Source organism: Oncorhynchus kisutch, linkage group LG23, assembly GCF_002021735.2.
Source record: "Oncorhynchus kisutch isolate 150728-3 linkage group LG23, Okis_V2, whole genome shotgun sequence".
NCBI classification, from domain to species: Eukaryota; Metazoa; Chordata; class Actinopteri; order Salmoniformes; family Salmonidae; genus Oncorhynchus; species Oncorhynchus kisutch.
Window position 1 is genome coordinate 48,431,552 of NC_034196.2, and position 22,986 is coordinate 48,454,537.

The 22,986-nt window shown below is 43.4% G+C and overlaps 1 protein-coding gene across 2 annotated transcripts; it reads left to right on the plus strand.

Annotated features, from left to right (window-relative positions):
- The first annotated feature begins 512 nt into the window (after window positions 1-512).
- rassf6 (Ras association domain family member 6) lies at window positions 513-22,297 on the plus strand. Of its 2 annotated transcripts, none has more exons than XM_031803012.1 (11): window positions 513-989; window positions 2,147-2,220; window positions 3,785-3,863; window positions 9,087-9,241; window positions 9,342-9,445; window positions 13,341-13,543; window positions 16,169-16,270; window positions 16,390-16,441; window positions 16,622-16,740; window positions 16,850-16,947; window positions 19,487-22,297. In XM_031803012.1, the coding sequence occupies exons 2-11, from the start codon at window positions 2,174-2,176 to the stop codon at window positions 19,557-19,559; spliced, it is 1,032 nt and encodes a 343-aa protein (XP_031658872.1). In that variant the 5' UTR covers window positions 513-989; window positions 2,147-2,173; the 3' UTR covers window positions 19,560-22,297. The 2 variants fall into 2 exon arrangements, with proteins under 2 accessions (XP_031658872.1, XP_031658873.1); XM_031803013.1 differs by lacking the exon at window positions 513-989 and adding an exon at window positions 1,563-1,621.
- Window positions 22,298-22,986: the final 689 nt, after the last annotated feature.

Here is a 22,986-nt window from a genome sequence, read left to right on the forward strand (position 1 = left end):
TGGCCTTCTGGGTAAACAGGTGATTCGAGGTGGTTAAGTGGTGTCTGGCCCTCCGGGTAAACAGGTGATTTGAGGTGGTTGAGTGGTGTCTGGCCTTCTGGGTAAACAGGTGATTTGAGGTGGTTGAGTGGTGTCTGGCCCTCTGGGTAAACAGGTGATTTGAGGTGGTTGAGTGGTGATTGGCCCTCTGGGTAAACAGGTGATATGAGGTGGTTGAGTGGTGTCTGGCCCTCTGGGTAAACAGGTGATCTGAGGTGGTTGAGTGGTGAAGTGTTGTTCCTGGAGGTAAACATGTGTTAATTCATACACACTCTACCCTGTGGTGTGCCACACACACACACACACACACACACACACACACACACACACACACACACACACACACACACACACACACACACACACACACACACACACACACACACACACACACACACACACACACACACACACACTCAGCCACCTCCCTCTCTCACCGTCTGCCTCTACATGTTCTGTAATGATTAACTCCTTTTCTGCCTTCACGCTCTTCTCTTTCACTTCACAACGTCAACGTGCTTCTCATTCTGGACACGCAGGAAGAGACACAGGAAGAGACACAGGAAGAGACACAGGAAGAGACACAGGAAGAGACACAGGAAGAGACACAGGAACATACACAGGAACATACACAGGAAGAGACACAGGAAGAGACACAGGAAGAGACACAGGAAGAGACACAGGAACATACACAGGAAGAGACACAGGAAGAGACACAGGAAGAGACACAGGAAGAGACACAGGAAGAGACACAGGAAGAGACACAGGAAGAGACACAGGAAGAGACACAGGAACACACACAGGAAGAGACACAGGAACACACACAGGAACACACACAGGAAGAGACACAGGAACACACGCAGGACGAGACACGGGGAATTATAACACCAGTATGGAGGGATGATGACCTGGCTAGCAGCTCAACCACACATAATTCAGGCTGTAAGAAGGTGAGTTATTATTGTACTGTATATGTGTGCTTCGTAAACAAATAATGAATCGGCCAGAGTTCGTATTCCTGCCGTAATCAAATGCTTCTCATTTGCATGTGTTTGAGTAGGAAAAAGTCAGTCTGTAAAAGTGTAGACAAAGACTTGAATTCATAACTTGTCTCATTAATGATGTGAATACAGTGAGGACTACTCATGTTGTTTTGAAAGAGTCTATTCTCTAAACTGGTGTGGTGTGGAGCAGGCAGGCAGGCAGGCAGGCAGACAGGCAGGCAGGCAGACCAGTATAACGCCCCTCCGGCTACATGTTATTAAGAGCTCACAGGATTGGATGTTACAAACAGGGACAATTCATTTCTGTTGAAAGTACTGCTGCTGTTGACTCTGGAATGTTTCCGTTTGGTCCCTGGTTCCAAGGTCTTTTCTCTCTGCTGAGAGGACGCACTGTGACTCTGAGAACACACAGTCCAAAGTTACAACACACAGGTTCAGGCAGAGCCTGGCCACTCCCTCTGAAGTCGTCTACCGACTGAGGCACATATTAAATCTCTCAGCAGAGACAATATTTAGAGAAAGACAGAGAGATAAAGAGAGGGAATGAGTGAGAGGGAGAGTTAAGAGGCTTCATCTGGGTTAGTGTTTAGTGGGTTGCTCTATTCACTATGTTTAAGCATGGTCTGACTGACTGACTGTCTGATTGACTGTCTGACTGTCTGACTGACTGTCTGACTGACTGACTGATTGACTACTGACTGACTGACTGACTGATTGACTGATTGACTGACTGACTGTATCGCTGGCAGCTGTTGGTTTTAAATACTTTAGATTCCTTTCCAACAACCAGCACAGGTTTAGACAGAGAGGGGAGGCATTAGGACACTGTTTTAGCATCCCAAATGGCACCCTGTTCCCTTTAAAGTGTGTAGGTCTAGGTCAAAAGTAGTGCACTATAGAGGGAATAACATGCCATTTGGGAGAGTCTCAACTATCAGAACGCTGTCTGACACAACAACATTACTCTGACCAACTAGAATACAGATGATTTCTGAAGTGGAAACATGTTACAATGAAATGCACTGCAGCCATTTGTTTCAGACGTAGAAGGATTGTTAACGTGTTTACTGGGTTAATAACACGGTTAATATTTGTCCTTGCAGGTGATTCGGGTTTGAATCCATGACTCCATGATGAATACACATGTAGTTATGAGAGACGGGCGAGTGCTGTCAAGGTATGTCATTACTGTGTTTTACTGACTCTGTTGATTGTTGCATGATGATAGAATACGTGAAGGTCCGTACAGAAATCTTGAGAAGGAATGAGAAGTCTAAATTAGAGCGAGATACTGTATATACATAACAGCTAAGTGCGCTATAACAAAGGAGAGTTGTGCTTTCAGTTTTCACACTGTATATCTCAGCTGTGTATTATCTTGTGCTTTATATCCAAACTAATATCTTGGATGTTATTCCAGAATGTTTTGGCATTCTTACAATTCACTATTAAACATACACAGTAAAATTGCAAGAGTTAATTCAACTCCTATGGAGTTAAATTAAACAGTATTTTGGGGTTTATATGGTCCAACCCTTATATTGTGTTAAAACTACTCTGGTCATGGTGTTGATATTTTTTGAGTTAAACGATAGTAAATTGAACTCCAACTGCCATTTGACTATTTTCAGTGTTGTTGTTGTTTTAAATGTTACCATTACTTAACTAAGATTAATAAGAATGACTGCCGACCCCGGCCAACGCTGGGCCAATTGTTCACCACCCTATGGGACTCCCAATCACAGCCGGATGTGATACAGGCTGGAATCGAACCAGGGACTGTAGTGACGCCTCTTGCACTGAGATGCAGTGCCTTAGACTGCCACGCCAATCAACGCCATTTGACCTTTTTCTTTTTTAAATGAGGAATTAACACCAACAGAGGACATTTCCGTTTCAGTTCATTTCCTTTTAGTTGTAAGGGTGTAAAGCCTTGTTTGAATATTTCTTAATGTGGCACATTAGGGTGGGATTGCAATGTGATATCCAAACCGTGTTGGAAGAAAAATATTTTGAGCTTTTAGGTCACTCACAACAAATAGCTCCTGTCTTTAGATCACTCACAACAAATATCGCATTACTTTTAAATCACTCACAACTTTCATTTCAAATGCCTGTCACCATGTCAACTGGGACATTTATCTAACTAACGGTATTCATAAATCCACTTTCAGAAACAAATGGTTTCTAACCTGTTTATGTAGCATAAAATCAAAAACATTCAATGTAAAAACACTGATATTGAAATAAACTATTAAAAAAATAATCTGCCTGCAACAGAACATGCTGGGAAATACGTCAATGAGGCCAATCCCACATCTGTGGATAACTCCATAGATGTACCTCCCTGTCTCTGGTTACTTAATGGAGTTAAAAGCACTGCATCCCAATGAACTCCAGTTATCAGCATTAACTTACATTTTTCATGGCAGCATAGTGGTTAGAGTGTTGTACTAGTAACTGGAAGGTTGCGAGTTCAAACCCCCGAGCAGACAAGGTACAAATCTGTCGTTCTGCCCCTGAACAGGCAGTTAACCCACTATTCCTAGGCAGTCATTGAAAATAAGATTTTTTTCTTAACTGACTTGCCTAGTTAAATAAAGGTAAAATGAGGAACTCCAGGCAGTGTACCACTCTCTTGAGGGATTAGATAACTCCCAATAGAGTCAATTTAACATGTTTTTTTTAAAACTCTGATTTCAACTATCCTTGATTTACTGTGTACCTTGTGTTTCTGACAGGGCTGAGTTCTTGTCCTTGCTGAACACGTACAACTGTTTTCTGAAAGACAAGACTCAGCAGCATCTTGTCTTCTATGAGGTAGGTTGACCCTCGCTGCTCCGTTGAATTATTTACATGTTTTATTTGCACCAAAGAAAACAAGTAATAAAAACAAATCAAATATTTACTAATTAAATCAAACTTCTGCAGTTTACATTTTAGTTCAAGTTTAATTTATTTGCACTTATTTGAAAATAAGAACTAATAAATACAAACACCGGTGTGGTGAAATCCAAGGGCTGATATGAAACCAAACCACAAAAAAATATATACACAAGTACAACAATTAAACACGTGTGTCACAACAGATAACACAAACAACTAATTATAAATGTATAAATCAATAATCACATTTTATTTTATTTTAAATGTGAATGTGAGAGTTAGGCTATATGGAGGAGATTACTGAGTAGTTTGGTTCATCAGGCTGACCCCCAGTCTTCATGGAGGAGATTACTGAGTAGTTTGGTTCCTCAGGCTGACCTCCAGTCTCAATGGAGATTACTGAGTAGTTTGGTTCATCAGGCTGACCTCCAGTCTTCATTGAGGAGATTACTGAATAGTTTGGTTCATCAGGCTGACCTCCAGTCTTCATTGAGGAGATTACTGAGTAGTTTGGTTCATCAGGCTGACCCCCAGTCTTCATAGAGGAGATTACTGAGTAGTTTGGTTCATCAGGCTGACCTCCAGTCTTCATTGAGAAGATTACTGAGTAGTTTGGTTCATCAGGCTGACCTCCAGTCTTCATTGAGGAGATTACTGAGTAGTTTGGTTCATCAGGCTGACCCCCAGTCTTCATAGAGGAGATTACTGAGTAGTTTGGTTCATCAGGCTGACCTCCAGTCTTCATTGAGAAGATTACTGAGTAGTTTGGTTCATCAGGCTGACCCCCAGTCTTCATTGAGAAGATTACTGTGTAGTTTGGTCAACTGTCTGGGACCTGGAAGAATCCATTGGAGGGTTTAGTTAAACTGGGACCTGGTAGAATCCATTGAAGGGTTTAGGTAAACTGGGACCTGGAAGAATCCATTGAAGGGTTTAGGTCAACTGGGACCTGGTAGAATCCATTGAAGGGTTTAGGGAAACTGTCTGGGACCTGGTAGAATCCATTGAAGGGTTTAGGGAAACTGTCTGTGACCTGGTAGAATCCATTGAAGGGTTTAGGTAAACTGTCTGGAACCTGGTAGAATCCATTGAAGGGTTTAGGTAAACTGGGACCTGGTAGAATCCATTGAAGGGTTTACGGAAACTGTCTGGGACCTGGTAGAATCCATTGAAGGGTTTAGGTAAACTGTCTGGAACCTGGTAGAATCCATTGAAGGGTTTAGGTAAACTGGGACCTGGTAGAATCCATTGAAGGGTTTACGGAAACTGTCTGGGAGGTAGGAGTATAATAATAATAATTGGTGTGCATTAATGTCGTAAATAGGCAAGATAGAGTTTCTTAAACAAAGGTGCAGATGGAGCCACATAATTAGAGGTGGCTTGTCTTGCAAATGTTGATGAGTAATTTGTGTAGGTAGGAGGCAAATGTACTGGCCCAGACAATATTACAGTAAATGAGATATGGGTAAATGAGGCTACAGTAAAGAGTTAGGAAGCAAGCCTGATGAACCAAACCAGTAATCTTTCTGATGAAACCAACACATTTCTTCACTTCAGACTGAATGAGAATGATTACAACTCAGACAAATCTAGTGGATGTGCCTTGGTCCATTTCATTGCCACTAATTGAGATTCAGGCTCTTTTTTTTTACAATCTTTCTTATTCTTACTCGTGAATACAATACAGTTAGATCTTTTTTATATTTAAATATAATTTGTTTTTCTGGAACCATTCAGAAATGTGTCCATTCCTGAGTTGGTTTCATTAATTGGTGTGATAAATCCAGTTGGCTTCCTTAATTTTAGTGTGATAAATCCAGTTGATTTCATTCATTTTGGTGTGATAAATCCAGTTGGCTTCATTAATTTTAGTGTGATAAATCCAGTTGGCTTCATTAATTTTAGTGTGATAAATCCAGTTGGCTTCATTAATTTTAGTGTGATAAATCCAGTTGGTTTCCTCAGCAAAGAGAATGGGAAGTACGGTAGAAGATACAGCAGCAAGGTCATGGAGATTAGGAATAACTAAGGTCCAATGATCACACCCTGTGGGACGCCACAGGATATCTTGGCCCTGGTACATGCACATCCATTTGCATAAACAAATTGTTCTCTATCCTAAACATAACGACAGTGCATTCGGAAAGTATTCAGACCACATTTTGTTACATTACAGCCTTATTCTAAAATGGATTCAATATGTTTTTTTCCCTCATCAATCTACACACAATACCCTATAATGACAAAGCAAAAACAAGTTTAGAATTTTATTGCTAATTTATATATATATAAAAAGCTGAAGTATCACATTTACATAAGTATTCAGACCCTTTACTCAGTACTTTGTTGAAGCACCTTTGACAGCGATTACAGCCTCCAGTATTCTTGGGTATTACGCTACAAGCTTGGCACACCTATATTTGGAGAGTTTCTCCCATTCTTCTCTGCAGATCCTCTCAAGCTCTGTCAGGTTGGATGGGGAGCGTCGTTGCACAGCTATTTTCAGGTGTCTCCAGAGATGTTAGATCGGGTTCAAGTCTGGGCTCTGGCTGGGCCACTCAAGGACATTCAGAGACTTGTCACGAAGCCACTATTGCGTTGTCTTGGCTGTGTGTTTAGGGTCGTTGTACTGTTGGAAGGTGAACCTTCACCCCAGTCTGAGGTCCTGTGCGCTCTGGGGCAGGTTTTCATCAAGTTTCTCTCTGTACATTGCACTGTTCATCTTTCCCTTGATCCTGACTAGTCTCCCAGTTCCTATCACTGAAAAACATTCCTACAGCATGATGCTGCCACCACCGTGCTTCACCGTAAGGATGGTGCCAGGTTTCCCCTAGATGTGATGCTTGCCATTCAAGCCAAAGAGTTCAATCTTTCATCAGACCAGAGAATATTATTTCACATAGTCTGAGAGTCCTTTAGGTACCTTTTTGCAAACTCCAAGCGGGCTGTCATGTGCCTTTTACTGAAGAGTGGCTTACGTCTGGCCACTACCATAAAGGCCTGATTGATGGAGTACTGCAGAGATGGTTGTCCTTCTGGAAGGTTTTCCCATCTCCACAGAGGAACTCTGGAATATTCGACCTTTAATGCTACTAATCATTCCCATCTGTTCATGTCCAACTGCCAAAGAGAAGTGGGAAATTGGAAAGTGGTCAGAAACGTCAGAATAAAGTATACCTGTATTAGCCACATTATTCAAAGGATTAGTAAAAATATGATCAATAAGGGTGTCAGATGAACGGGTCAGTCTGTGGTCTTATAGATGAGGGGATACAAGTGAACTGGTCAGTCTGTGGTCTTATAGATGAGGGAATACAGGTGAACTGGTCAGTCTGTGGTCTTATAGATGAGGGGATACAGGTGAACTGGTCAGTCTGTGGGCTTATAGATGAGGGGATACAGGTGAACTGGTCAGTCTGTGGGCTTATAGATGAGGGAATACAGGTGAACTGGTCAGTCTGTGGGCTTATAGATGAGGGGATACAGGTGAACTGGTCAGTCTGTGGGCTTATAGATGAGGGAATACAGGTGAACTGGTCAGTCTGTGGTCTTATAGATGAGGGGATACAGGTGAACTGGTCAGTCTGTGGTCTTATAGATGAGGGGATACAGGTGAACTTGTCAGTCTGTGGTCTTATTGATGAGGGGACACAGATAGATGGAGTATCAAGTATTCAACAAGTCAGGTGTCAGTGAGTGGTTCTCATTTTTTATTTAACGTATGTTGAAAACACCCAATAGAAATGAATCACCCAATCAAATCCAAGGTTGATGCAAGGATATCATTGAAACGACCAATGTCAGAATCGGGTGGACGATTGATGCATCTAATTACCACTTTTTAACCACCCTAAAAAAATCTTCAACATGTTTACAGCTCTGGACCCCTGTACCGTTAAAACCTAACCAACGTGTTTACAACTCTGGACCCCTGTACCGTTAAAACCTAACCAACGTGTTTACAGCTCTGGACCCCTGTACCGTTAAAACCTAACCAACGTGTTTACAGCTCTGTACCCCGGTACTGTTAAAACCTAACCAACGTGTTTACAGCTCTGGACCCCTGTACCGTTAAAACCTAACCAACGTGTTTACAGCTCTGGACCCCTGTACCGTTAAAACCTAACCAACGTGTTTACAGATCTGGACCCCTGTACTGTTAAAACCTAACCAACGTGTTTACAGATCTGGACCCCTGTACTGTTAAAACCTAACCAACGTGTTTATAGCTCTGGACCCCTGTACCGTTAAAACCTAACCAACGTGTTTACAGCTCTGGACCCCTGTACCGTTAAAACCTAACCAACGTGTTTACAGCTCTGGACCCCTGTACCGTTAAAACCTAACCAACGTGTTTACAGATCTGGACCCCTGTACCGTTAAAACCTAACCAACGTGTTTACAGCTCTGGACCAATGTACTGTTAAAACCTAACCAACATGTTTACAGCTCTGGACCCCTGTACCGTTAAAACCTAACCAACGTGTTTACAGCTCTGGACCCCTGTACCGTTAAAACCTAACCAACGTGTTTACAGCTCTGTACCCCTGTACCGTTAAAACCTAACCAACGTGTTTACAGCTCTGTACCCCTGTACTGTTAAAACCTAACCAACGTGTTTACAGCTCTGGACCCCTGTACCGTTAAAACCTAACCAACGTGTTTACAGCTCTGGACCCCTGTACCGTTAAAACCTAACCAACGTGTTTACAGATCTGGACCCCTGTACTGTTAAAACCTAACCAACGTGTTTACAGGTCTGTACTGTTGTACCGTTAAAACCTAACCAACGTGTTTACAGCTCTGGACCCCTGTACCGTTAAAACCTAACCAACGTGTTTACAGCTCTGGACCCCTGTACCGTTAAAACCTAACCAACGTGTTTACAGGTCTGTACTGTTGTACCGTTAAAACCTAACCAACGTGTTTACAGCTCTGGACCCCTGTACCGTTAAAACCTAACCAACGTGTTTACAGCTCTGGACCCCTGTACCGTTAAAACCTAACCAACGTGTTTACAGCTCTGGACCCCTGTACCGTTAAAACCTAACCAACATGTTTACAGCTCTGGACCCCTGTACCGTTAAAACCTAATCAACATACAGTATATGTTATATTTGAAATGTTAAGACTAAGAACTGTGTTTATCTCCATTAGAGAGATGGAGAGGTGGTGTTCGAGGGATTCCTGAATATCTCCTGGGGAGTACGGCAGCCTATCAGGCTCAAAATACAGGATGACAAACAACAACCGATCACCAGCCTACTGTCACCTGACCCAGTCAGTCCAGTCAGTCCTCATGGACGCAAGAGGTTACCTTTGACCTTTATCATGCATTATGTCAATACCACAGTCATAGTTAAAATGGAGTAATACAAGCATCACTCAGGCTAAACCCTCTCTGTCTGTCAGGGGGATGACACGATGGGGGGAGTTTGAAGACCTCCATCAGATCAATGAGACAGAGGAGACCAACAAGCAGCATCCTGCACAGGAGACCAGCAACCACACGACAGGTAACCTCACCTTAACTATAGCAACCACATTACAGGTAACCTCACCTTAACTATAGCAACCACATTACAGGTAACCTCACCTTAACTATAACAACCACACTACAGGTAACCTCACCTTAACTATAGCAACCACATTACAGGTAACCTCACCTTAACTATAACAACCACACTACAGGTAACCTCACCTTAACTATAGCAACCACATTACAGGTAACCTCACCTTAACTATAACAACCACACTACAGGTAACCTCACCTTAACTATAGCAACCACACTACAGGTAACCTCACCTTAACTATAACAACCACACAACAGGTAACCTCACCTTAACTATAGCAACCACATTACAGGTAACCTCGCCTTAACTATAGCAACCACATTACAGGTAACCTCACCTTAACTATAACAACCACACGACTGGTAACCTCACCTTAACTATAGCAACCACACTACAGGTAACCTCACCTTAACTATAGCAACCACATTACAGATAACCTCACCTTAACAACCACACTACAGGTAACCTCACCTTAACTATAACAACCACACTACAGGTAACCTCACCTTAACTATAGCAACCACATTACAGGTAACCTCACCTTAACTATAGCAACCACATTACAGGTAACCTCACCTTAACTATAGCAACCACATTACAGGTAACCTCACCTTAACTATAACAACCACACTACAGGTAACCTCACTTTAACTATAACAACCACACTATAGGTAACCTCACCTTAACAACCACACTACAGGTAACCTCACCTTAACAACCACACTACAGGTAACCTCACCTTAACAACCACACTACAGGTAACCTCACCCTAACCACACTACAGGTAACCTCACCTTAACAACCACACTACAGGTAACCTCACCCTAACCACACTACAGGTAACCTCACCCTAACCACACTACAGGTTGCCTCACTGTAACAACCACACTGCAGATAAATTCACCTTAACAACCACACTACAGGTAACCTCACCCTAACCACATTACAGGTAAACTCACCTTAGCAACCACACTGCAGTTATTCCCCTTCAGTTCATTGCCACTAAAGCCATCAGTTGAATGAATAGTTGATTGAAGGTCTAAATTAATCTCCAATTAATGTCTCCATAGAGAAATGAACTAAATTTGCTGTACGGTGTCCATATTAGGACAACGTCATTTTAACGAATGACACATGAGACAGTTGCAACTCCTGCTGAGACTGAAACATCTCTTGCTGAGACTAAAACAACTCCTGCTGAGACTGTCCTAATATGCATACCGTACACCTATTCTGTCTCAGGATACAGGGGTTATTGAAAGCTCTGGATTATAAGATTGTGAGATGTCAACCCTTGTCCGATCGTGATTATTTGCCCATAAAACATTATGATGTGTAGTATATATATGTATATTTCGTACCAGTCAAAAGTTTTAGAACACCTACTCAATCATGGGTTGTTCTTTATTTTGACTATTTTCTACATTGTAGAATAACAGCGAAGACATCAATACTATGAAATAACACATATAGAGTTATGTAGTAACCAAAAAAGTGTTAAAACAAAACCAAATATATTTTAAATTCTTCAAGGTAGCCACCCTTTGCCTTGGTGACAGCTTTGCACACTCTTGCATTCGCATTCTCTCAACCAGCTTCACCTGGAATGCTTTTCAAACAGTCTTGAAGGAGTTTTTCCTGCTTTTCCTTCACTCTGCGGTCCAATTCATCCCAAACCATCTCAATTGGGTTGAGGTTGGGTGATTGTGGAGGCCTAGTCATCTGATTCAGAGCTCAATCACTCTCCTTCTTGGTCAAATTGCCCTTTCAAGGACTGGAGGTGTGTTTGGGGTCATTGTCCTGTTGAAAAACAAATGGTAGTCCCACTAAGCGCAAACCAGATGGGATGGCATATTGCTGCAGAATTCTGTGGTAGACATGCTTATTAGGTGTGCCTTGAATTCTAAATAAATCACTGAGTGTCACCATCAAAGCACACCCACACCTCTTCCTTCACGGTGGGAACCACACATGTGGAGATCATCCGTCCACCTACTCTGCGTCTCACAAAGACTCTGCGGTGAACCAACATTTTTTTATTTGGACTCATCAGACCAAATGACAGGTTTTCACAGGTCTAATGTCATTTGTTCGTGTTTCTTGTCCCAGGCAAGTCTCTTCTTATTATTGGTGTCCTTCAGTAGTGTTTTCTTTGCAGCAAATCGACCATGAAGGCCTGATTCACACAGTCTCCTCTGAACAGTTGATGTTGAGATGTATCTATTACTTGAACTCTGAAAAGCATTTATTTGGGCTGCAATCTGAGGCTGGTAACTCTAATGAACTTATCCTCTGCAGCAGAGGTAACTCTGCGTCTTCCTTTCCTGTGACGGACCTCATGAGAGCTAGTTTCATCATAGCACTTGATGGTTTTTGTGAATGCCCTTTAAGAAACTTTCAAAGTTCTTGACATTTTCCGTATTGACTGACCTTCATGTCTTAGAGTAATGATGGTCTGTCGTTTCTCTTTGCTTATTTGAGCTGTTCTTTCCATAATATGGACTTGGTCTTTTGCCAAATAGGGCTATCTTCTGTATACCACTCCTACCTTGTCACAAGTCAACTGATTGTCTCAAACGCATTAAGAAGGAAAGAAATTCCACAAAATAACTTTACGGCACACCTCTTAAGCCTACGGGGGCGCTATTTCATTTTTGGATAAAAAGACGTTCCCGTTTTAAGCGCAATATATCGTCACAAAAAGATGCTCGACTATGCATGGAATTGGTAGCTTTGGAAAGAAGACACTCTGACGTTTCCAGAACTGCAAAGATGTATTTCAGGTGACTACCTCATGAAGCTGGTTGAGAGAATGCCAAGAGTGTGCAAAGCTGTCATCAAGGCTACTTTGAAGAACCACATTTTTTTATTTTTTTATTTGTTTACATTTTTTTGGTTACTACATGATTCCATATGTGTTATTTCATAGTTTTGATATCTACACGATTGTTCTACAATGTAGAAAATAAAGAAACCCTTTAACTGGTACTGTATATTTACACCACTAGTCAAAAGTTTAAGAACAACTAAGTCAGAGGGGACGCAATCACTGGTCAGGGATGAGTTGATGAGGGAAGTGAGGAATGGGAGAAGGTCTCCAGAGATGGCCTGGAGAAGAGAGGAGGGGATGATCTGTGTGAGTGAAACCAGTGGACTCAATAGGATGTGAATGAGTAAAAGATATCGTCAATCTTTTTTTCAAAGTCATTGACTAAAAGTCACCTGCAGAGAGGGAGGGGGGGGTTAAGGATGGAGGAGAATGTAGAAAATAGTTTCAGGGTAGAACCATGACATTTAATGGTAGAAAGTGGCTTTAGCAGCAGATACAGAGGAACAGAAGGTAGACAGGAGGGAGTGAAAGGATGATAGGTCCTCTGGAAGTTTAGTAGTTTCAAAAATATTTCCTCAGCTGCCCGCAGCCCTGTTCTGTAAGCTTCACAATGAGTCACTCAGCGACGTAGCAGGAGTGGAAGGCCGAGCCAGCCGGGAGGAAAGGGGAGAGTGCGAGTCATAAGATGCGGAATGGGAGTGGAGTAGGGTCGAAACAGAGAACAGGGACCTGGAGGGGGTTACAGTGAGATGTGGAGGGGGGTTACAGTGAGATTAGTAGGAGAACAGAGACCTGGAGGGGGGGGTGCAGTGAGATTAGTAGGAGAACAGAGACCTGGAGGGGGGTTACAGTGAGATTAGTAGGAGAACAGAGACCTGGAGGGGGGTCACAATGAGATTAGTAGGAGAACAGCCTCTAGTAAAGATTAGGTTAAGAGAATTGCCTGTCTTGTGAGTTGGAGGGGATTGGGAAAGGGTGAGGTAATATCACCCAACTCTACTGTCCAGGGAGCTACAGGAGTTATGAAAGCTGTACGCTGCGTCCCACCCCCACAAAGCAGAAGACGGAGGTGGAGGAGGAGCAGTCCAACCTGATCCGCTGTATGAGTGATGCTTCCTTGGTGAAGAGGAGGGTGAAGAGGAGTCCCTCACAGAGGGAGAAGAACAGGCAACACTGCTTCTCCATCAACGGACACTTCTATAACTACAAGGTAACATCAATGAGAGAACTGACCTGATCATTACCTATTTAGGAAATGATTTGATCCATCAAATTTCTTTCTTTTTTTCTTTCTTTCTTTCTTTCTTTCTTTCTTTCTTTCTTTCTTTCTTTCTTTCTTTCTTTCTTTCTTTCTTTCTTTCTTTCTTTCTTTCTTTCTTTCTTTCTTTCTTTGCATGCTGGGAGTGTTTAGTGCATGCTTGGAATTTTATGCCTGGGCCCACTGATGTAGGGAGAGGTGGTCCTCGTAACACCTGGGCCCACTGATATAGGGAGAGGTGGTCCTCGTAACGCCTGGGCCCACTGATGTAGGGAGAAGTGGTCCTCTTAATACCTGGGCCCACTGATGTAGGGAGAAGTGGTCCTCGTAACGCCTGGGCCCACTGATGTAGGGAGAGGTGGTCCTCGTAACGCCTGGACCCACTGATGTAGGGAGAGGTGGGGATCATAACGCCTCATAACACCTGGGCCCACTGATGTAGGGAGAGGTGGGCATCGTAACGCCTGGGCCCACTGATGTAGAGAGATGTGGTCCTCGTAATGCCTGGACCCACTGATGTAGGGAGAGGTGGGCCTCATAACACCTGGGCCCACTGATGTAGGGAGAGGTGGGGCAGACAGTGGTAGAGCAGCCACAAGCACCTGTTGCTGAGGAACAAGTTGTCCATGTTGAGGGTACTGAGTTGCTGCTTGTACCAGAGGGGAACATAGTGCCTGATGTTCAGCAGAAAACTATTGTTGGAGGAGGTAAGGAAGGATCTTGGGAGCCATTTCCCCAGACTGGTGAGGAGATGCCCAGTACAAGTGATGGGGTACAGAAGAGGGTTCAGGTGGAGCTAGTCTCCCAGGTAGTGGAGGAGATGCCCAGTATGAGTGATGGGGTACAGAAGAGGGTTCAGGTGGAGCTAGTCTCCCAGGTAGTGGAGGAGATGCCCAGTACGAGTGATGGGCTGCAAGTGGGGAGTGTTGAGAGGGATGTGGCAGATGGGAGTCAGACTGTGGCCTCAGTTGAGGAGGATCAGGAGAAGGATATGGACATCTCTATTGTTAAGATAGCAGCTGGTGACGACTCAATTTACAATGTAGATGAGGTAAATGGATTCCTGGATCAGACTTTGGGGAAATCTGTCAAATTGGCAGATTTTTTGGGATGTTGATAAGTTTGTGAGGTCAGCTGTGGTGTTACAGAAGACGGTGGGGTTAGGGTGGGGTTAGGGTGGGGTTAGGGTGGGGTTAGGGTGGGGTTAGGGTGGAGTTAGGGTGGGGTTAGGGTGGAGTTAGGGTGGAGTTAGGGTGGGGTTAGGGTGGAGTTAGGGTGGAGTTAGGGTGGGGTTAGGGTGGAGTTAGGGTGGTGTTAGGGTGGAGTTAGGGTGGGGTTAGGGTGGAGTTAGGGTGGGGTTAGGGTGGGGTTAGGGTGGGGTTAGGGTGGTGTTAGGGTGGGGTTAGGGTGGAGTTAGGGTGGGGTTAGGGTGGGGTTAGGGTGGAGTTAGGGTGGGGTTAGGGTGGGGTTAGGGTGGGTTAGGGTGGGGTTAGGGTGGAGTTAGGGTGGGGTTAGGGTGGGGTTAGGGTGGAGTTAGGGTGGTGTTAGGGTGGGGTTAGGGTGGAGTTAGGGTGGGGTTAGGGTGGAGTTAGGGTGGGGTTAGACCAGTTGAGTGTGAAGAGAAGAGTTTCCTCTTGAGGAAATGTGTTACTGGTGTTACAACAATAAAAGGTAGTGGGAAACATGGTCAGGTTCAGAGAAATGAGAACAATGATGATGATCCTTTTAGGGTGGGTTTTTTCTTCTGGCTTCTGGTTGTCTCTTTTCTATATTGACAATCAATTGCAAGGATCCTTAATCAATGTGGACAAACCGAGTGTGATATATAATAATCGTATAGTACATAGCAAACTCACTTGGAGTATAGTGGCTTTGAGACGAGCCTTGCTTTTCGTTTTCAAACTGGGTGACCGAAGCCAAACGGCTATCTTTTACCTAGATGTGCTCGGCACGAAGATTTTGCGTCACAAAGAGTTTGAAGAAGCATGTAAGGCAACTTGTAAGGGCCCTTATGATGGAAAATAGAGCAAGACAATGGTCGGCTTTGGGCCAGAGAATGATGATGACTTTGTGGATGAACTGATCTACAATTATGGAGTGGGAGAATATCGCCTGGGCAATGACTTCCTGGGTTTGACTCTGCAGTCTAGCCAGGCTGTCAGCAATGCTAAGCAGCTTGGTTGGCCCCTCACTGAGGGTATCTGCTTGGTTGGCCCCTCACTGAGAGGATCTGCTTGGTTGGCCCCTCACTGAGGGGTTCTGCTTGGTTGTTTGAGTGTTTATTGTGTTGTGGGTTCCCAGACCCAATAAAGTTTTTAAAAAACTGTCTCTGTCTCTCTCCTCTGTCTCTCTCTCTGTCTCTCTCGTCTGTCTCTCTCATCTCTGTCTCTGTTTCTCTCTCTTTCTCTGTCTCTGTTTCTCTCTCTCGTCTCTGTCTCTCTCGGTCTCTATTTCTCTCTCTTTCTCCGTCTCTGTCTCTGTCTCTCTCGTCTCTCTCTTTCTCTGTCTTTGTTTCTCTCTCTTTCTCTGTCTCTCTCTTTGTGTCTCTTGTGTCTGTCTCTGTTTCTCTCTCTCTAGACGGCTATATTCACTCCAACCTATGGAACATCCACTAACGTCCGTATCAACAGCAAAATGACAACACATCAGGTCATATCACAGCTCCTTCAGAAATTCAAGGTGAATTATGTCAAATTACCAGGTTGTATTGTTGTTAGATCACTTGGAGGAAGTCTTCTGGTTTGGTTCTAATAGTACGTGTGTCTGGTTCACCGCTGTGCTTCCACGTTGTGTTGCAGATAGAAAATGATCCTAATGAGTTTGCCCTCTACTGTGTCCATCAAAGTGGAGGTACGTTGAGCCATTCTCTTCCAGAACACAACTGATGCTGCTATCCTTCTGACATTATTAACACGTTGGACGGGGTATAATTGGTGTAAACTGGGGCTCTCCTGGGTTCTCCATGGTTATGGTTCTCCAGGGTTAGGGTTCTCCGGGGTTAGAATTAATAGTGTCTGTTTTCTCCTATAGAGAAGAAGAAGCTGTCTGACTCAGATCTGCCGCTGTGGGAGAGGCTTGTTCAGGGCCCAGCAGAGAACATCATGAAGATTTTCCTCATGGACAGAGATGAAGAGGAAGTCAGCAACGATGTGAGTGTCTGCCCTTCAGCAGGGTTTTGAGGCCAGAATGAGTTTTGGACACTAGCCACACACAGTGCACTAACCCCCTTGCCTATGACTAGCTCTGCTCTCTCCCCAGGTGGCCATGTACCTCAACCTGGAGCTGCCCATCCTGGAGGGGGTTCTAGTGAAGCTGGAGGAAGAGGAGAACAGAGCGGTGCAGAGAATCACCACCAAGTGAGTTATGAAGGAGTTAAACTATCCTAACTGTTACCTAATGTAGAGGGGGACCGAAACATTCAGACTAGGTTCTGGGTTAACATGCACTGAATCAACCCTGTCAGGTCAACTGGGTCAATCTGGAATCTAAACCGTACTGTGTTTACTCTGTGTCTGCTGTAGCTAAACGGTGATGTGTCACCTGTAGCTAAACGGTGATGTGTCACCTGTAGTTAAACGGTGATGTGTCACCTGTAGCTAAACGGTGATGTGTCACCTGTAGCTAAACGGTGATGTGTCACCTGTAGTTAAACGGTGATGTGTCACCTGTAGTTAAACGGTGATGTGTCACCTGTAGTTAAACGGTGATGTGTCACCTGTAGCTAAACGGTGATGTGTCACCTGTAGCTAAACGGTGATGTGTCACCTGTAGCTAAACGGTGATGTGTCACCTGTAGCTAAACGGTGATGTGTCACCTGTAGCTAAACGGTGATGTGTCACCTGTAGTTAAACGGTGATGTGTCACCTGTAGTTAAACGGTGATGTGTCACCTGTAGCTAAACGGTGATGTGTCACCTGTAGCTAAACGGTGATGTGTCACCTGTAGCTAAACGGTGATGTGTCACCTGTAGCTAAACGGTGATGTGTCACCTGTAGCATAACGGTGATGTGTCACTGTCATAGAAATATTGGTCCAATAATATTTCTCAGATCCCGGAACTTGTAAATTCAAATAAACTTCATTACAAAGTAACAAACCGAGCTGGTCCATGGATCAACTGTTTTCCCCAGCCGCAGCACACTGCTTTTATACAGTTTCATCCTTACATCACATACATAGTCACTGCTCTCTATGTAAATGATCAACTCTTTCTGGCTTCGTGCCACTATTGTTTCCCACCCTAAGATCTTTCTTTGAGGCATTTTCCCACCTCTACAAATCACTGAACCAATTATATTGGTGGCGCAACTGTGACAGTTTGGTTAAAAAAATAATAGGGGCCCCTACCAGGCTATAGTCACAAGTACATTCATTATATAGATTATATCAGCACCTACCAGGCTATGGTCACAAGTACATTCATTATATAGATTATATCAGCACCTACCAGGCTATAGTCACAAATACATTAATTATATAGATTATATCAGCACCTACCAGGCTATAGTCAGAAGTACATTCATTATATAGATTATATCAGCACCTACCAGGCTATAGTCACAAGTACATTCATTATATAGATTATATCAGCACCTACCAGGCTATAGTCACAAGTACATTCATTATATAGATTATATCAGCACCTACCAGGCTATAGTCACAAGTACATTCATTATATAGATTATATCAGCACCTACCAGGCTATAGTCACAAATACATTCATTATATAGATTATATCAGCACCTACCAGGCTATAGTCAGAAGTACATTCATTATATAGATTCTGACATGTCTAATCCAGTCATGCGTCTGGATTACAAGGTGTGCCTATTTATTTTGTTATTGTCTATTCTTATGCTATACAGGTGTGGTTACAGGTTCCTTTAAACCTTTTAATGATTCAGTTTCATTACGTTATTACTTCACGATATGATACTGAAAAATCCCCATGTCACCTGTAGTTAAACAGTGATGTGTCACCTGTAGCTAAACGGTGATGTGTCACCTGTAGTTAAACAGTGATGTTTCACCTGTAGTTAAACAGTGATGTGTCACCTGTAGCTAAACGGTGATGTGTCACCTGTAGTTAAACAGTGATGTTTCACCTGTAGTTAAACAGTGATGTGTCACCTGTAGTTAAACGGTGATGTGTCACCTGTAGTTTAAACAGTGATGTGTCACCTGTAGTTAAACGGTGATGTGTCACCTGTAGTTAAACAGTGATGTGTCACCTGTAGTTAAACGGTGATGTGTCACCTGTAGCTAAACGGTGATGTGTCACCTGTAGTTAAATGGTGATGTGTCACCTGTAGTTAAACGGTGATGTGTCACCTGTGGCCAATGGTGATGTGTCTCCTGTAGCTAAACGGTGATGTGTCACCTGTGGCCAACGGTGATGTGTCTCCTGTAGCTAAACGGTGATGTGTCACCTGTAGCTAAACGGTGATGTGTCACCTGTAGTTAAATGGTGATGTGTCACCTGTAGCATAACGGTGATGTGTCACCTGTAGCTAAACGGTGATGTGTCACCTGTAGTTAAACGGTGATGTGTCACCTGTAGCTAAATGGTGATAGGTCACATGTAGTTAAACGGTGATGCGTCACCTGTAGCTAAACGGTGATGTGTCACCTGTAGCTAAACGGTGATGTGTCACCTGTAGTTAAATTGTGATGTGTCACCTGTAGTTAAACGGTGATGTGTCACCTGTAGCTAAACGGTGATGTGTCACCTGTAGCTAAACGGTGATGTGTCACCTGTAGCTAAACGGTGATGTGTCACCTGTAGTTAAACGGTGATGTGTCACCTGTAGCTAAACGGTGATGTGTCACCTGTAGCTAAACGGTGATGTGTCACCTGTAGTTAAATGGTGATGGGCTGTTTTTGTCTCCTATAGGTACAACCAGCAGCAAATAGTATTGTCTCAGCTTCTCAGCTCCAAGATCACCAAGACCGAGACAGAGGTGTGAGGAGTGGACTTCACACAGACTGGACTTCACACAACACATACCAGAACAACAGTACACAGAATACATGAAGGGACATACTGTCCAGGGAAAAGGATGTTCAAGATTAAACTAATTACTGTGTCCCAAATGGCACCCTAGTCCCTATATAGTGCGCTACTTTAGATCAGAGCCCTATTCCCTATATAGTGCACTACTTTAGATCAGAGCCCTATTCCCTATATAGTGCACTACTTTAGACCAGGGCCCTATTCCCTATATAGTGCACTACTTTAGATCAGAGCCCTATTCCCTATATAGTACACTACTTTAGACCAGAGCCCTATTCCCTATATAGTGCACTACTTTAGACCAGAGCCCTATTCCCTATATAGTGCACTACCTTAGACCAGGACGTTGCGCTGTATAGGGAATAGGGTGCCATTTGGGACTCAGATATACTACACCTTAACTAAACCTGAAAGACTGCAGGAGGAAACAGATGTCCAGGGAAGGTATTGTTCAATGTCAACCTGAAAGATGATGATCAGTGATGAACTGAAAGCAACAAGTAGAAAAAAGTTAAATATGGAAATATTTTTCAATGAACCTGATGCATCTAATAGAAAGCCCTTTTGGTACCAGAAGGACTAGTCATCCCTCCAACTACACAGCTGAACTAGTAGTCATCCCTCCAACTACACAGCTGAACTAGTAGTCATCCCTCCACTAAGACAGCTGAACTAGTAGTCATCCCAACACCTACACAGCTGAACTAGTAGTCATCCCAACACCTACACAGCTGAACTAGTAGTCATCCCTCCACCTACACAGCTGAACTAGTAGTCATCCCTCCACCTACACAGCTAACAACTAGCTCCTGAATGAGTTGTCATCCCTCCACCTAGACAGCTAACTCCTGTTTCTGTAATAGAGGCTTGACAACACAACAAATAAATGCTAGCTAGCTGCCAGTTTGTACACTGGTTTGTTACTGTTGAATCATGAAGTGATTCAGTCATTTTTCAATAACACGCGGCTAGCTAACTAACTGGCTAGTGGAGGTGTTATGATCACTAACATCATGGCTGGAATGTACTTTTTACCAATCAGATTACTTGTCCCGGACTAACTGTTTAATAAGCCCTATAAAGTGATTGTCTGATCATGGCAAAGATTATAATTACATTGGGAGGTTCCTCCAGATGCTTCATGTTTTTCTGGAGGCCGTACATATATGTTCAGCTTCCTGTGATTACAGGATGTGACTTAACTGGGGGTCATAGGGGTGGTTTTGAAGAGTTTAAAATGTGTTTTTTGTTTTCTGTTTTTTACATATTTGTGACCAGGGGACAGTTTTGACCCGGCATACGAAGTCTGAATTCAATCTGCCCAAAATGATTATTGACATCCATTGGTCCTAATTGTCTTACAGTACCAGAGGCATCTATACTGTATGTCCCCACCACCTTCTTCAAAATAGTTTCCATTCTTAACCAAAATCCTGGAGAAATTGGTTTTCAAACAGCTGAATGATTTTTAAAGTGCCAACTGTATTTTTGACAAATACCAATCTGGTTTTGCAGCCCACCACAGCACAAAGACAGCGTTAGTTCAAGTGGTAAATGATCCTAGAGCCAACAGAGAGACAGCCTTAGTTAGAGGCAAATGATCCTAGAGCCAATACAGATGCCAAACAGCTCTATGTCCTTGTGCTCTTGTATTTAAATGGTGCATTCCTCACTGTTGACCATGATGTCCTTCTGGACAGACCGGAGAGGTGGGTTGGACTCTCCAGTACAAAGGTGAGTTTAGCACCTTGTGTACCGGTCAATAATTTTTCGTCAACCTTGGTGAACATAACTCAGAGAATATACAAACTGTGTTAGTGATTTAAATACTTGGATGGCTCAACTTCCTACAGCTAAATCAAGACAGGTAATTGTTGTTGTAGACAAAGCACAGAGAGAATCTCAACGCACATTTTAATTCACAGGCAAAGACAAAACACCAGTTAAAAAAACTAGCTGTTATTTTAGATTCTGAACTCCGTTTTGAATCACAGTTTAGGAATGTGACCAAAATAGCTTTTTACCACCTGAGGAACATTGCCAAGGTGCAGCTGTTTCTCTCAGGCTGATACAGAGAGACTCATCCATGCTTTTATTACAAGCAGGCTTCACTACTGTAATGCTCTCCTGTCTGGTCTACTCAAGAAAGCCATTGGTCAACTGCAAAACATACAGAATGCTGCAGCGTGGGTACTGACCAAGACTAGACGGAGAGAACACATTACACCAGTTCTAAGGTCTCTGCACTGGCTGCCTGTGAGTTTCAGAATTAATTGAAAGATTATTCTAACCCCAATACCCACATGCACTTAAGTTATGTACCCAGTAGGTCCCTCAGGTCCTCTGGTACTGGCCTTTTAACTATCCCAAAGCCTCGGACCAAGAGACAAGGAGAGGCAGCCTTTAGTTATTATGCCCCCAGCCTCTGGAATAGAATGCCAGAGAACCTGAGGGGGACCAAGAGACAAGGAGAGGCAACCTTTAATTACTATGCCCTCAGTCTCTGGAATAGTCTGCCACTGTGGACATTTTTAAAAGAGATCAAAACACACATTTTTAGCTTTGATTTTCCTTAGGGTAATTTTTGAGTCGTTCAGGTTATATTGTTATTCTTTAGTTGTTTTAAAAAGCACATTGTGTTGCATTCCACGTCTGAAATGTGCTGTATAAATAAAGTTTGATTAGATTTGACCTGTCTGTCTCTGTGTCCGTCTGTCTGACTGAGACTTTCACCAATTTCAGCTTTATCAACATTATTTTGTTGCCTTGAATGCAATGTATTGACGAGAGAAAAGCGTGTCGTGGGAATATAGAGGATAGTTTGAGGAAATATTGACAGACAAGAAGTTTGATGTTTAATTAGTACCACGTGACACACATGGTATACATCTTCCAACAAAATGCAGGTTCCTTCTGGACAGTCAGAAATAATAAACGATGAGAATAGGAACATAAAGCTAGTTCCATTCATCCCGGATAAAAAGAGTCCTATTCAGACTCAGGAGGTGTGGCGTCACTTGAGGAGGTGTCACTTGAGTGGGTTGAGTCTGACGTGCTCTTCCTGTCCGGGTTAGGCCTGGATGGATGGGAGCACGGTCCCAGTGATGTACTGGGCCGTCTTCACCACCCGCTGGAAGGCCTTGCGGTCATGGACGGACCAATTCCTGTACCAGGTCATGATGCAACTGGTCAGGACTCTCTCGATGGTGCAGGGATAGTATTTGGAGATGAACCTGGGGTGGCATGCTGAATTTCTTCAGCTGCCTTCGGAAGTAGAGACACTGTTGTGCCATCTTGACCAGAGTGGTGGTGTTGTTGGTCCATGTAAAGTCCTCTGTGATGTGGACGACCAGGAACTTCAAACTGCTGACTCTCTCTAC

Excerpts from the sequence above, each read along its gene's own strand:
- rassf6 (XM_031803012.1), top strand. The coding sequence starts at position 2,174 with ATGATGAATACACATGTAGTTATGAGAGACGGGCGAGTGCTGTCAAG. Across the intron at positions 13,544-16,168 it reads GACACTTCTATAACTACAAG|ACGGCTATATTCACTCCAAC; the intron begins GTAACATCAATG and ends CTCTCTCTCTAG. Across the intron at positions 16,271-16,389 it reads AGCTCCTTCAGAAATTCAAG|ATAGAAAATGATCCTAATGA; the intron begins GTGAATTATGTC and ends GTTGTGTTGCAG.